The 15,713-nt window shown below is 42.0% G+C and overlaps 1 protein-coding gene across 1 annotated transcript; it reads left to right on the top strand.

Moving 5' to 3' along the window:
- Positions 1 to 238: 238 nt before the first annotated feature.
- Positions 239 to 13,860, top strand: LOC145863020 (uncharacterized). Its single transcript, XM_082968125.1, has 2 exons — positions 239 to 782; positions 10,237 to 13,860. The coding sequence occupies exons 1-2, from the start codon at positions 695 to 697 to the stop codon at positions 11,457 to 11,459; spliced, it is 1,311 nt and encodes a 436-aa protein (XP_082824251.1). The 5' UTR covers positions 239 to 694; the 3' UTR covers positions 11,460 to 13,860.
- Positions 13,861 to 15,713: the final 1,853 nt, after the last annotated feature.

The following is a 15,713-nucleotide window of genomic DNA, read 5'->3' as shown; positions in this document are numbered from 1 at the left end:
GAACTAATCAACAACACTTGTTGCTCTTTGTACGTGTTGATATAATATTCTTATTTAATGGAGAGAAAAAAACGTTTCCCTAAACCGCTTTATAATATTATAATTCCATGAAGAAGAAAAAAAGTTTTCACTCCTCAACTGCGTTTCCTCCCTCCAGACAGCAGATGGCGATATGTGTCTTTCATGCAATGTTTCTAGTGTGACGTATAATCTAGTGGACGGAACGCTTCTTCAACAACTGCAGCCACCTCGGTAGCTCGCTAGCCGACAAAGTCGGAACATTCAAGTTCTTTAGACAATTTCGTGGTTTAATTGCCACTCTGATTTAAACATACTTATGTGGAAACAACTAGCTACCCCATTTAATGTAATATTTACGTTGTAAGTCAACTAGCTGGCTGGTTAAGTTAGCACTAGTCTAGTCGCTAATGCTAACTAGCTATTATTCCCGACCATGAGTTCACTAAGCTACTCTCCTCCTGCTAAAGAAGAGGAGGTCTGCTGGACGGAGAAAGAAACTCTCGTGAAAGAGGAGGAGGCTGTTACAATACAAAAACAAGTAGAGGGTGAGGATGTTACAGTGAAAGATGAAGAGAAAGACGTTACAGAGAAAGACGCCTTCAGAGTGAAAGAGGAGTAGGATGCAGTTTTTGGAGTGGAGGATGAAGTGAAAGAAGATGAAGACGTTTTTGGAATGAAGGATGAAGAGGGGGAGATTACTGTCACATTAGAGGAGGACGAAGAAGAGAAGACTGGTGATCTGATTAACACCAGTAAATACAGTGAGTACTATCTTATAAAACAGGGACATTGATCTGATTAACACCAGTAAATACAGTGAGTACTTTCTATAAAACGAGGACATTGATCTTTTTTTTTCACCTTTATTTAACCAGGTAGGCAAGTTGAGAACAAGTTCTCATTTACAATTGCGACCTGGCCAAGATAAAGCAAAGCAGTTCGACAACATACAACAACACAGAGTTACACATGGAGTAAAACAAACATACAGTCAATAATACAGTAGAAAAATAAGTCTATATACAATGGGAGCAGATGAGGTGAGATAAGGGAGGTAAAGGAAAAAGGCCGTGGTTCAAAGTAAAAACAATATAGCGAGTAAAACACTGGAATGGTAGATTTGAAGTAGAAGAAAGTGCAAAGTAGAAATATAAATAATGGGGTGCAAAGGAGCAAAATAAATACAGTAGGGGAAGAGGTAGTTGTTTGAGCTAAATTATAGATGGACTATGTACAGGTGCAGTGATCTGTGAGCTGCTCTGACAGCTGGTGCTTAACCTGTTAGGGCTAGGGGGCAGTATTGACACGGCCGGATAAAAAACGTACCCGATTTAATCTGGTTACTACTCATGCCCAGTAACTAGAATATGCATATAATTATTGGCTTTGGATAGAAAACACCCTAAAGTTTCTAAAACTGTTTGAATGGTGTCTGTGAGTATAACAGAACTCATATGGCAGACAAAAACCTGAGAAGATTCCTTACAGGAAGTGCCCTCTCTGACCAGTTCTTGTTCTTCTTGGCTCTGTTTATTGAAAACTGAGGATCTTTGCTGTAACGTGACACTTCCTACGGCTCCCATAGGCTCTCAGAACCCGGGAAAAAGCTGAATGATATCGATGCAGCCCCTGGCTGAAAAACATTAGCGCGTTTGGATAGTGGCCGGTCAGAGTACTATGAGACTCAGGCTCGTGCACGAGGGGATCCCATGCTTTTATTTTCTCTCTCTTTGAACGTAAACACGCTTTCCCGGTCGGAATATTATCGCTTTTTTACGAGAAAAATGGCCTAAAAATTGATTTTAAACAGCGGTTGACATGCTTCGAAGTACTGTAATGGAATATTTAGAATTTTTTGGTCACGAAATGCGTCGTGCACATGACCCTTATTTACACTTCGAATAGTGTCTTGAACGCATGAACAAAACGCCGCTATTTGGATATAACTATGGATTATTTTGAACCAAACCAACATTTGTTATTGAAGTAGAAGTCCTGGGAGTGCATTCTGACGAAGAACAGCAAAGTTAATAACATTTTTCTTATAGTAAATCTGACTTTGGTGAGTGCTAAACTTGCTGGGTGTCTAAATAGCTAGCCCTGTGATGCCGGGCTATCTACTCAGAATATTGCAAAATGTGCTTTCACCGAAAAGCTATTTTAAAATTGGACATAGTGAGTGCATAGAGGAGTTCTGTATCTATAATTCTTAAAATAATTGTTATGTTTTTTGTGAACGTTTATCGTGAGTAATTTAGTAAATTCACCGGAAGTTTGCGGGGGGTATGCTAGTTCTGAACGTCACATGCTAATGTAAAAAGCTGGTTTTTGATATAAATATGAACTTGATTGAACAAAACATGCATGTATTGTATAACATAATGTCCTAGGTTTGTCATCTGATGAAGATCATCAAAGGTTAGTGCTGCATTTAGCTGTGGTTTGGGTTTATGTGACATTATATGCTAGCTTGAAAAATGGGCGTCCGATTATTTCTGGCTGGGTACTCTGCTGACATAATCTAATGTTTTGCTTTCGTTGTAAAGCCTTTTTGAAATCGGACAGTGTGGTTAGATTAACGAGAGTCTTGTCTTTAAAATTGTGTAAAATAGTAATATGTTTGAGAAATTGAAGTAATAGCATTTCTAAGGTATTTGAATAACGCGCCACAGGATTCCACTGGCAGTTACGTAGGTGGGACGATTTCGTCACACTGGCCCTAAAGAAGTTAAAGCTAGTGAGGGAGATAAGTGTTTCCAGTTTCAGAAATTTTTGTCGTTCGTTCCAGTCATTGGCAGCAGAGAACTGGAAGGAGAGGCGGCCGAAGGGGGAATTGGCTTTGGGGGTGACCAGAGATATACCTGCTGGAGTGCGTGCTACAGATGGGTGCTTCTATGGTGACAAGCGAGCTGAGATAAGGGGAAACTTTACCTAGCAGGGTCTTGTAGATGACCTGGAGCCAGTGGGTTTGGCGACGAGTATGAAGCGAGGGCCAGCCAACGAAAGCGTACAGGTCGCAGTGGTGGGTAGTATATGGGGCTTTGGTGACAAAACGGATGGCACTGTGATAGACTGCATCCAATTTATTGAGTAGGGTATTAGAGGCTATTTTGGAAATGACAACGCCGAAGTCGAGGATCGGTAGGATGGTCAGTTTTATGAGGGTATGTTTGGCAGCATGAGTGAAAGATGCTTTTTTGCGAAATAGGAAGCCAATTCTAGATTTAACTTTGGATTGGAGATGTTTGATGTGAGTCTGGAAGGAGAGTTTACAGTCTAACAAGACATCTAGGTATTTGTAGTTGTCCACATATTCTAAGTCAGAAGCATCCAGAGTAATGATGCTGGACGGGCGGGCAGGTGCAGGCAGCGATCGGTTGAAGAGCATGCATTTAGTTTTACTTGTATTTAAGAGCAGTTGGTGGCCACGGAAGGAGAGTTGTATGGCATTGAAGCTCGTCTGGAGGGTTGTTAACACAGTGTCCAAAGAAGGGCCAGAAGTATACAGAATGGTGTCGTCTGCGTAGAGGTGGATCAGAGACTCACCAGCAGTAAGAGCGACATCATTGATGTATACAGAGAAGAGAGTCGGCCCAAGAATTGAACCCTGTGGCACCCCCATAGAGACTGCCAGAGGCCCGGACAACAGGCCCTCTGATTTGACACACTGAACTCTATCAGAGAAGTAGTTGGTGAACCAGGCAAGGCAATCATTTGAGAAACCAAGGCTATTGAGTCTGCCGATGAGGATGTGGTGATTGACAGAGTCGAAAGCCTTGACCAGGTCAATGAATACGGCTGCACAGTATTGTTTCTTATCGATGGCGGTTAAGATATCGTTTAGGACCTTGAGCGTGGCTGAGGTGCACTTGCTGTTTGAGGTGAAGAAACATTTGCTTTGAGAAGCTCCACAACTCATTAGTGGTGGTGCATTAAGACAATCAGAAATACTATCAGACATCCCCAAATGGGCACATTTATAGGCCTACATTTGCACACAGGCCAATTAGACTAGTCCTACTTCTATATGCGTAATTAGGTGTGCGTCCTTACTCAACATTGACAGGAGTGTTTCAAACAAAAGACAATGAATAAATTTACAAAACTGACACATCTTGCGGGGTCAGGTCTGGGTGGTCTGCCAGGGGCCGTTTCATTTAGTATCCGTTTGGGTCGGCATGGGGAATGATTGTATTTTCCCATAGTATGTTGTACCGAAGTTGACCGACGGAAAGGGAGTGTAACTTTATGACTTGTTGGATTCGGGCTAAACTTTGAACATTGAGATATTAAGGACATGAGAGATCAGACACAGAATATATAACGGAGTGAGATCTGTAGGAAGACAGAGTGGCTGTGGAATGTGCTGGGTGGACGGGAGGAGATAACAGGATTGCTATAGGGGAAGCGGATGGACATCTGTGGATTAGGCGAAGGAGGGGTTGAGGTCAGGAGGTCAGGTCAGATCCCCTGAAGGGAGTAATACGGGTTTAGTATCCTGTTACCCTCTTCCTGTCGAACCAGAAGATGTAAGGAGAAGGAGGCGTGTTCAAAGTGGGGTATATATACTTGTGATGGTGAGAACATGTTTTGTCTGAATTACAGTTGTAACGACCGTTTGGGAAGAATTAAACTTGGTTAAGCTTCTCTAGTGTCTGTGAGTTATTTACTCTGAAAAATTAGAACCTAACACTATAATTAGTGTTCCCTAAAGGAGGGAAACGAGGTACAACACCTGTTTGGCCCCACCCCTTCCTGGGTCGGTGAAGAGTGGTATTAAATTTAAGGAATAAACCCGAGCCTCACGCTCATCACCTGTGGAAGGCGGGGCTTCCAGCGAGGGCTGAATGAAAATGCACTCGACCTACGTATCGTTTAGTGGATCCTTATGTTATGCTGGGAAAACAGTTTGTGGGCACAGAAATACTAAATCATTTCAGAGTTTGCTATATCCAATGTTTTTTAACTGAGTCATCTTCTAATCCAAGATGGCGTAACAGTATGACGTGATTGTTGTTGTAAATGTAGTTTTTTTCGTCTTTTTTTGTATATATTGCAAAATATTTCAATCTCTTTTTCCATGTTTAAATTAAATGTACCTTCTGGCAATCTGCCTCACCCAATGTGATACGGATCTGCTATTTTTTAGACCTTATAGCTAGAACCTCCATCAGAAGCTAGCCATCAGGAGCTAACCAGCTAATTAGCTTCTAGCTATTTAGTCATTTTTAGCCACTGCTTTACCTTTTTAGCTCAGACACCAGCCGCTTTTTTCCTGGATAATACCTGCCAGTCTTCACAGCGCGATATCAACCCTGAGCATATCGGACTGTTTTTCTCCACTACATCACCGTATTCCTGCCATAAGCTCTGGACCATTACACTGGATAATCACAGCTAGCTAGCTGCTACCGAGTGGCCCAGCCTCGAAGCTAGCCTTGAGCCAGGCCCATCTCCCGGCCTGCTCAGTGGACCCTATGATCACTCGGCTACACAGCTGATGCCTCCCGGACTCTTCACTAAGACGACTAGAAGCCACTACATCACCGGATTCCTGCCGTAAGCTCTGGAACTTTGCACTGGAGTGGCTATAGTGGCTAACGCCCTTGTCCTAAAGCTAGCACCAGTTAGCCTTGAGCCAGGTGCATCTCCCGGCTAGCAAACAAAATTACTCCAGCTACAATACCTCTTTTGCCAATTGGCCTGGACCCTTTGTCAACATGGAGCCCCGCCAATCCATTACGACTGGTCTGCCGACGTAATTCCGTCCGATGTGCCCTCAACCGGCCTTTGCAGGACGTCGGTGATGCCCTTGTCCCGAAGCTAGCACCAGTTAGCCTCGAGCCAGGCACATCTCCCGGCTAGCGTAGTAACAACTACCTAACGGCTTCCCTGTTTCATATATTCCTGTTCACTGGACCTTATGATCACTTGGCTACATAGCTGATGCCTGCTGGATTGTTCATTAATCACGGGTCTCCATTTTGTTTATTTTGTTTATCTGTCGGCCCCAGCCTCGAACTCAGGCCCTGTGTGTAGTTAACTGACCCTCTCTGCCCATTCATCGCCATTTTACCTGTTATTGTCTTAGCTGATTAACTGTTGTTGTCTTACCCGTTGTTGTCTTAGCTAGCTATCCCAATCAACACCTGTGATTGCTTTATGCCTCGCTTTATGTCTCTCTCTCTCTCTTTATGTCTCTCTTTTATTTTACTGTGGAGCCCCTAGTCCCACTCAACATGGCTCAGAGAGCTCTTTTGTCTCACCTCCCACACATGCGGTGACCTCACCTAGCATAACTGGTGCCTCCAGAGATGCAACCTCTCTTATCGTCACTCAATGCCTAGGTTTACCTCCACTGTACCCACACTCTACTCCTCTGTTCCTCGGGTGATGTAGAGGTTAACCCAGGCCCTGTGTGATGTCCTAGCTGTGTCTGAATCCTGGCTTAGGAAGGCAACCAAAAATTCTGAAATTTCCATCCCCAACCACAACATTTTCAGTCAAGATAGAACTGTCAAAAAGAGAGGAGTTGCAATCTACTGCAGAGATGGCCTGCAAAGTTCTGTCATACTTCCCAGGTCCATGCCCAAACAGTTCGAGCTTCTAATTAAAAAAATGAATCTCTCCAGAAATAAGTTTCTCACTGTTGCTGCCTGTTATAGACCCCCTCAGCTCCCAGCTGTGCCCTTGACACCATATGTGAATTGATTGCCCCCTATCTATCTTCAGAGTTCGTTCTATTAGGTGACCTAACCTGGGATAGGCTTAACACCCCGGCCGTCCTACAATCCAAGCTAGATGCCCTCAATCTCACCCAAATTATCAAGGATTCCATCAGGTACAACCCTAAATCTGTAAAAATGGGCACCCTCATAGATATTATCCTGACCAACTTGCCCTCCAAATACACCTCTGCTGTTTTCAATCAGGATCTCAGCGATCGTTGTCTGCATCTGTTATGGGTCCGCGGTCAAACGACCACCCCTCATCACTGTCAAACGCTCCCTAAAACACTTCTGCAAGCAGGCCTTTTTAATCGACCTGGCCCGGGTATCCTGGAACGTTTTTGACCTCATCCCGTCAGTAGAGGATGCCTGGTTGTTCTTTAAATAAGCATGCCCCTTTCAAAAAATGTAGAACTAAGAACAGATATAGCCCTATGTTCACTCCAGACCGGACTGCCCTCGACCAGCACAAAAACATCCTGTGGCGTACTGCACTAGCATCAAATAGTCCCCACGATATGCAACTTTTCAGAGAAGTCAGGAACCAATACAGACAGTCAGTTAGGAAAGCAAAGGCTAGCTTTTTCTAACAGAAATTTGCATCCTGTAGCTCTAACTCCAAAAAGTTCTGGGACACTGTAAAGTCCATGGAGAATAAGAGCTCATCCCAGCTGCCCACTGCACTGAGGCTAGGAAACACTGTCACCACCGATAACTCCACGATAATCGAGAATTTCAATAAGCATTTCTCTACGGCTGGCCATGCTTTCCTCCTGGCTACCCCAACCACGGCCAACAGCTCCGCAGCTACTTGCCCAAGCCTCCCCAGCTTCTCCTTCACCCAAATCCAGATAGCTGATGTTCTGAAAGAGCTGCAAAACCTGGACCCGTACAAATCAGCAGGGCTAGACAATCTGGACCCTCTCTTTCTAAAATGATCTGCCGCCATTGTGGCAACCCCTATAACTAGTCTGTTAAACCTCTCTTTCGTATCGTCTGAGATTCCTAAAGATTGGAAAGCTGCTGCGGCCATCCCCCTCTTCAAAGAGGGTGACACTCTAGACCCAAACTGTTACAGACCTATATCCATCCTGCCCTGCCTTTCTAAAGTCTTCGAAAGCCAAGTTAACAAACAGATCACTGACCATTTCGAATCCCACCGTACCTTCTCCACTGTGCAATCCGGTTTCCGAGCTGGTCACGGGTGGACCTCAGCCACGCTCAAGGTACTAAACGATATCATAACCTCCATCGATAAAAGACAGTACTGTGCAGCCGTCTTCATCGACCTGGCCAAGGCTTTCGACTCTGTCAATCACCGTATTCTTATTGGCAGACTCATCAGCCGATAAGAACAACCGATCAATCAACAACCGATTGCTGCCTACACCCGCCCGACTAGCATCACTACTCTGGACGGTTCTGACTTAGAATATGTGGACAACTACAATACCTAGGTGTCTGGTTAGACTATAAACTCTCCTTCCAGACTAATATTAAGCATCTCCAATCCAAAATTAAATCTAGAACCGGCTTCCTATTTTGCAACAAAGCCTCCTTCACTCACGCTGCCAAACATACCCTCGTAAAACTGACTATCCTACCGATCCTTAACTTAGCCGATGTCATTTACAAAATAGCCTCCAACACTCTACTCAGCAAACTGGATGCAGTCTATCACAGTGCCATCCGTTTTGTCACTAAAGCCCCATATACCACCAACCACTGCGACCTGTATGCTCTTGTCATCTGGCCCTCGCTACATATTCGTCGCCAAACCCACTGGCTCCAGGTCATCTATAAGCCTTTGCTAGGTTAAGCTCCGCCTTCTCAGCTCACTGGTCACCATAGCAACACCCACCCATAGCACGCGCTCCAGGTGGTATATCTCACTAGTCATCCCCAAAGCTAACACCTCCTTTGGCCGCCTTTCCTTACAGTTGTCTGCTGCCAATGACTGGAACGAATTGCAAAAATCGCTGAAGTTGGAGACATATATCTCCCTCACTAACTTTAAGCATCAGCTATCTGAGCAGCTTACCGATCGCTGCAGCTGAACACAGCTCATCTGTAAATAGCCCATCCAACTACCTACCTCATCCCCATGTTTTTATTAACTTTTTTTGCTCTTTTGCACACCAGTATTTCTACTTGCACATCATCATCTGCTCATCTATCACTCCAGTGTTAATCTGCTAAATTGTGATTACTCTGCTACTATGGCATATTTATTGCCTTACCTCCGTACTCCATTTGCACACAATGTATGTAGATATTTCTATTGTGTTATTGACTGTACGTTTGTTTATCCCACGTGTAACTGTTGTTTTTGTCGCACTGCTTTGCTTTATCTTGGCCAGGTCACAGTTGTAAATGAGAACTTGTTCTCAACTGGCCTACCTGGTTAAATAAAGGTTAATATATATATATATATATATATATAGTAACTTTATTGACAACACCCAAATGGTTACTGTCATTAACGCGGTTCTTCAATAATTACACATAATTCTTAATACTGTAGCTGTTAGTCACATGTTAAACTATCATCAGCTGATCCAGGAAATCATTTTCTGAATGACAGTCAAATGACAAACATCACAACATGCAACAACAACCAAAGTGCTTCTTCATTCCTTACTCTGGTAAAGACAGTTATGCCGTGCTCCACGTTGGAGCCAACATTCCTACTTAGCTCATAATGTGTAGAGAACTGTTCCTTGATGGATAGGCTATTGTACAACACACAGAGATATTTTCCTATATTTGTTGTTAGGTGAAGTTATGGGCCAAATAAACAGTGTTCAAACAGTGTACAAACCCTCATTGTCACCTTGATGGAAAAGCTAGCCAAAGAGCATTTTTTCTGGTTGAAGTGTTTTTTTTAAGTACAAAGCGGTTGATTTGCGACTATAACACAAACATATATTAAGCAGGAGATTCAAATGAGCCTTACAATTATAATCCAAAGTAGTGTGAAATGTACTCATAAGCAACCTGGAAATGGAGGTTACTCCCCTGAGTTTTCCCCCATTCACATTCAGAATACATTGTGAAAAACTAAAATCTTTTCTCACCATTTTTGCTCCAGGCAGATATAGTACATCCATAAGTATCGGTTTCCTCATTAGTGGGGAGGAGTTTCTACAACCAAACTGCATGTGCATCGCCCTCATGCCGCAATTTTAGCAAACACAGAAAGGGGCCTATATTGGAGACCAAAAGTCGTCTGGCACACTGCTTAGAGTTTCAACAACATCAATAACTTATTTCTAGCCTACAATCATCGATGTTACTACTAATGTGAAAACAAGACAAAATATGACTATTCTTGCTCATTTTAAGACAAATGTCAAGTAATCATTACATTCATTACAGACGTCAATTGTTGTAGAACATCATGGCTACGCTGTTGGCATCACCTTTTACAGTGGATTTCCGCTGTTGTGGGCCTTTAACCATCTGTTTGACTTTGTTGTTCACACAGGAGAGAAACCTCACTATCCTGGATCCTCTAGGGAGCCTCAACAACCTCATGATGCTGACAGGGCAGAGAAGAGTCTCTCCATATCAGAACACCTCAAGAAACACCAGCGGAGAACCACAGGGAAGAGATCTCACCGCTGCTCTGACTGTGGGAAAAGATGCACCTCATCAGGCATTAAACTACACCGGAGAATTCACACAAGTGATAATTCTTACTGCTGCTCTGATTGTGGGAAAATGTTTAAATTTTCATCAGAACTTAAAATACACTTGAGAAATCACACAAGAGAGAAACCTTACTTCTGCTCTGACTGTGGGAAGAGTTTTCCTCTGTCAACCAGCCTGATATCACACCAGAGAACACACACAGGAGAGAAATCTTATAGCTGTGATCAATGTGGGAAGAGTTTTTATAAATCTAGTTATGTTATTATACACCAAAGAACACACACAGGAGAGAGAACTTACAGCTGTGATCAATGTGGGAAGAGTTTTGCTAGGGTAATCGCCCTGATAGGACACCAGAGAATACACACAAGAAAGAAATCATATAGCTGTGATGCATGTGGGAAGATTTTTACTAAGTCTAGGTGTCTTGTTGTACACCAGAGAACACACACAGGAGAGAAATCTTATAGCTGTAATCAATGTGGGAAGAGTTTTGTTTCATCTGGGGGCCTGACAGCACACCAGAAGACACACACAGGAGAGAAACCTTATAGCTGTGCTCAATGTGGAATGAGTTTTACTAAATCTAGCATGCGGACTAGACACAAAAGAACACACACAGGAGAGAAATCTTATAGCTGTAACCAATGTGGGAATAGTTTTACTTGGCTAAGCAGCCTGACTAGACACCAAAGAACACACACAGGAGAGAAATCTTATAGCTGTAATCAATGTGGGAAGAGTTTTGTTTCATCTGGGGGCCTGACAGCACACCAGAAGACACACACAGGAGAGAAACCTTATAGCTGTGCTCAATGTGGAATGAGTTTTACTAAATCTAGCATGCGGACTAGACACAAAAGAACACACACAGGAGAGAAATCTTATAGCTGTAACCAATGTGGGAATAGTTTTACTTGGCTAAGCAGCCTGACTAGACACCAAAGAACACACACAGGGGAGGAACTTTTTAGCTGTGATCAATGTGGGAAGAGATACTCTGATAAAAGATATCTGATCAAACATCAGAAAATACATGACGGAGTTGTTTCATGATATCAATTAATCAATGTCACAATGTAGAATGTTTAAACATTGTAGTAGGAGTATTTTAATTAAGTCACAATCTAGAACCCTAAACATTTTCCCCCGTTCTATTGATATTAGCCTCAGGGGGAAAATCCAGGCTCTGAATTGAAAGAGTACTATTTATGTGATTTAACAAAAAGTGACTAACACAAAAAGAGTTGTGTTACACTTACCATGTTGGTGACCCACTTGAATTAAAATGCAACACTTCAAAATGTAGCGAGCTGTTTTCTACAAATTTTGCTCTAACCAGGGTTGTACACACTATTCCCAGATTCCGTGTGGTTTTTGAGCTGTTAGTTTTAACAGGACATGCAACCTCATCTTCTTCCTCTCGCACAAATTATTTTAGCGATGAGTTATGACAAATAAGTGTTGTGTTCCTTTGTTTAGCGACCCCTACATTTAAATGCATCAGTCCAAAATGTAGCTGACTGTCTTCTGAAAGGTTGTCCTCTAATCAGTGAGTTAACAGATATCTCCCATTTCCATGTGTTTTTTTTAGTTGTGTTAGTTTCAACATCCCGTACAACCTGATTTCACCCCTAATCGATATCAGTGATTTATTGCTACTTGTCAAAACAACAGCGTTTCTCGTGCTTGTGCAGTTTATAAGGTGCTTGTTTTTAAAAAGTAATATGATTATTGTGGCAGATGTTTGTGTATGCAGTATGGCCCATTTTATGTTTAGGTTTTCAATATATCACAAACTGTTTCTGCATATTGGTTATTGATTTGTTCACATTAGGACTGTGTTTTGACATTGGGCTATCCCACCTAGCAACATGTAATTGAAAATACTTTGAAAAAAGGACTATGCAACCAAATATTTCATATTTACATTTCATGTAACATTTAGTAATGCTATTTATTTATGCAACCAACTGACAATTTTATTGACATTGTTGCCCTGCTTTTAGAATATCAGGGTTCATTCTCACATGTGCCAACCCAAATGTACTAGAGCATGACATTGGGGACTGGGGCCCGATCCAACAACATGCCTATCTAGTGAACCCTGAGAAGAGAGAGAAGCTCTGCAGTGAGGTGGAAAGTTACTATGGATATTGCAGGAGTTTCCTCTTGAAATCAGACATGTCTGTGGTAAGGACAACTTGGTTGCTGATTGTCTCAAGGGTGGGCAGTCAAAAAGATTTGTGTTTTGCGTTTGGCCAGTGCGTTACCATGGATCACAATTTATTTTGACACGTTTTTCCGTATTGGAGATTAGTTTTGTTTGGGCTCATTCCAAGGGGACGAGAGTTCTAGAAGCTAGTGAGTTTTAGGAAGACGAGAGTTCTAGAAGCTAGTGAGTTTTAGGATTCTATAGGAGAAAAAAAATAACACGATTGTATATTATTATTTAGAAATACGTGTTTTTTCTTGTTTTTAATTGTTGACAGCCAGTAGACACCATGTTTATATTGTAGAAGGTGAAACATTGTAGTTGATTATAATGTGAAATGGAAGTTGTTTTCTGTTGTTGGTAAGCAAACTTGTCCAACAAAAACATTGGATATATTTGTTGTCTTAAGGGGGAAGGTGTTTCAGGCTTTGGTTTTTCCATTTATGTTTTGAGGTTGGACTTTAGCACGTAGGAAAGGGGGATACCTAGTCAGTTGTACAACTGAAATGTGTCTTCGGTGCACTGATTGGTGTTAGCTCGTTAGCACGTCTAGCTCGTTAGCACGTAGGACACACTGATTGGTGTCACCTCGTTAGTCAGTATGTGTTACACCTGTGCTGACTTGGTCATCTCGTTAGTGGGAAGGTGTTTCACCTGAGCTGGTCCAGGTTCTATTTAAGAGTGTCTGGCTCAGTGCTCCAGTTGTCTTGATACATGTGGAGAGTCAACATCTTTAGTTGCTCCACCTTTTTGGTTTGCTTCCTGTCTTTAAGTTTCGTGTGGGTTTTTCTTTTGTTTTCCTCTTCTTGGGCAGATTTAGTGGGTCTCATGGTGGGTGTCTTTTAGGTCCCAGTTGTTGTTACTAGTCAACTTTCAGTAGACACCCCCATAGTGTCTATCAGAACCCCTCCTAAAACCCCACCTGTTTAGTTGTGGTTGTTGTCAGTGACTCTTTGTTAGTTCCTCTTCTGTTTGAGCAACATTTTAGATTTTTCTTGCTGGGAAACGTAACAACAAACAATGTAGTAAAACAAGCTGATATATTGTGTTGGATGTTGCATCCAATTGTTAATATTTTAATCAATGGCATTTCCTTAGTATGTTCATTAGTCTTTCAGTTGTTAATCTTGTTTTTTATCCTCCGTTTGTTGTGTACTAAATATTTGTTTTTTTCCCCCTGTGAAACCATTGCGTTGCATCCATGTCTGAAATGTGCTGTATAAATAAAGCTTGATTTAAACATATTGTAAAACAAATGAATCCAATGACTGACCAATCAAGACTATTTCCAAACCAATGAACAAATGTGTAAAAGCAACACATTTCTTGGTCCATCTTAATATGAAAAACAGTATCAATCCCACTTTTCCAGCCTGCTGAAGGTGTGGTGGAGTGGTAAACACCACCCCCGGCTCTACCAGGGGCTTGAGGTGGTCTCCCACAGCTCTGATTATGTCATGTTCTGTGGCCTTGCTGTTCCATTTCTTGACTGCCCCTGCAACACAGAAAGAAACACATTTAGTAATATTATATAAAAAACTCAGGGCCGGTTTCACAGACAAGGCTTAAGCTTAGTCCCAGACTAAAATGCTTGTTTGAGCCGTCTTAAGTCTGTGCAAGTCGCTTTGAGTTATCTTAAAATAGTCGTTGATTTAGCCTGTTCTGGACTAATCAAAGCCGATTGCAAGAGGGAGGATTAGAGCTACTCTAGGACTAAATTGAAGATTAAATTAATCTTTCAAAGAGGCAGGTTTAACTTCTGCTTAGTGCTGTTTGTGAGGGAGCCTGGACTATGTGGAATGTCTAAATGAAGACCAACATGCACTACAGAGGCCAGCCAGACCAGTACTTGTGGATAGGAGTAATCCATTACATTACTTTGAGACCGCTTTCGTATGTACAAAGAAAATGCATTGGAGATAATATCTCTGCTTGAGCCTCGACTTTCCTCTCTGTCTCAAAGAGGAAGGCCTTCACCCAATTCTCTCCAAGTTCTGATCACTGAGGGTTTTGGCATCTGGAATCTTTCATTGTGAAACTGGTGATTTGTGTGGTGCCAATGAAGCAACTGTGTGTTTAATAGTTCACAAAGTCTGCAGGAGGAGTCTTTACATCTAGTTTCCTGATGCTGCAGGCCAAGCCAACTATAAAGTCTGCAGGAGGAGTCTTTACATCTAGTTTCCTGATGCTGCTGGTCAAGCCAACTATAAAGTCTGCAGGAGGAGTCTTTACATCTAGTTTCCTGATGCTGCTGGCCAAGCCAACTATAAAGTGCAGTTCTCTGAATATGGGCAGTTCCCAGGAGTGATTGGCTGGTTAGATGGATGTCATGTTCCCATCAAGTGTCCATCAGCTCCTGATGCTGAGGAGTACCGTAACCATAACAACTGGTTTTACATCAACTCCTGATGCTGAGGAGTACCGTAACCATAACAACTGGTTGCCATCAACTCCTGATGCTGAGGAGTACCGTAACAATAACAACTGGTTTTCCATCAATGTTCAGGGTGGATGAACTCCTCATTTATAGTTGTCAAACATTGTTGCCTGTTGGAAAGGTGCAACTCAGGATGGAAGGATTTCCCTTAACACTTCATTGGTCTCAGTTTCAGAGGACAACATAGTGGACAACTACTTGGTGACAGTGGATATTAGGGTGAGAAACATGGTCTACTAATAGTTACTACATAGTAATATGGTCTACTAATAGTTACTACATAGTAACATGGTCTACTAATAGTTACTACATAGTAACATGGTCTACTGATAGTTACTACATAGTAACATGGTCTACTAATAGTTACTACATAGTAACATGGTCTACTAATAGTTACTACATAGTAACATGTCTACTAATAGTTACTACATAGTAATATGGTCTACTAATAGTTACTACATAGTAACATGGTCTACTAATAGTTACTACATAGTAACATGGTCTACTAATAGTTACTACATACTAACATGTCTACTAATAGTTACTACATAGAAATATGGTCTACTAATAGTTACTACATAGTAACATGGTCTACTAATAGTTACTACATAGTAACATGGTCTACTAATAGTTACTACATAGTAATATGGTCTACTAA

Source organism: Salmo salar, chromosome 02 (genome assembly GCF_965601325.2).
Source record: "Salmo salar chromosome 02, fSalSal1, whole genome shotgun sequence".
In the NCBI taxonomy this organism is placed as follows: domain Eukaryota; kingdom Metazoa; phylum Chordata; class Actinopteri; order Salmoniformes; family Salmonidae; genus Salmo; species Salmo salar.
This window is presented reverse-complemented; position numbering and strand designations above follow the sequence as displayed.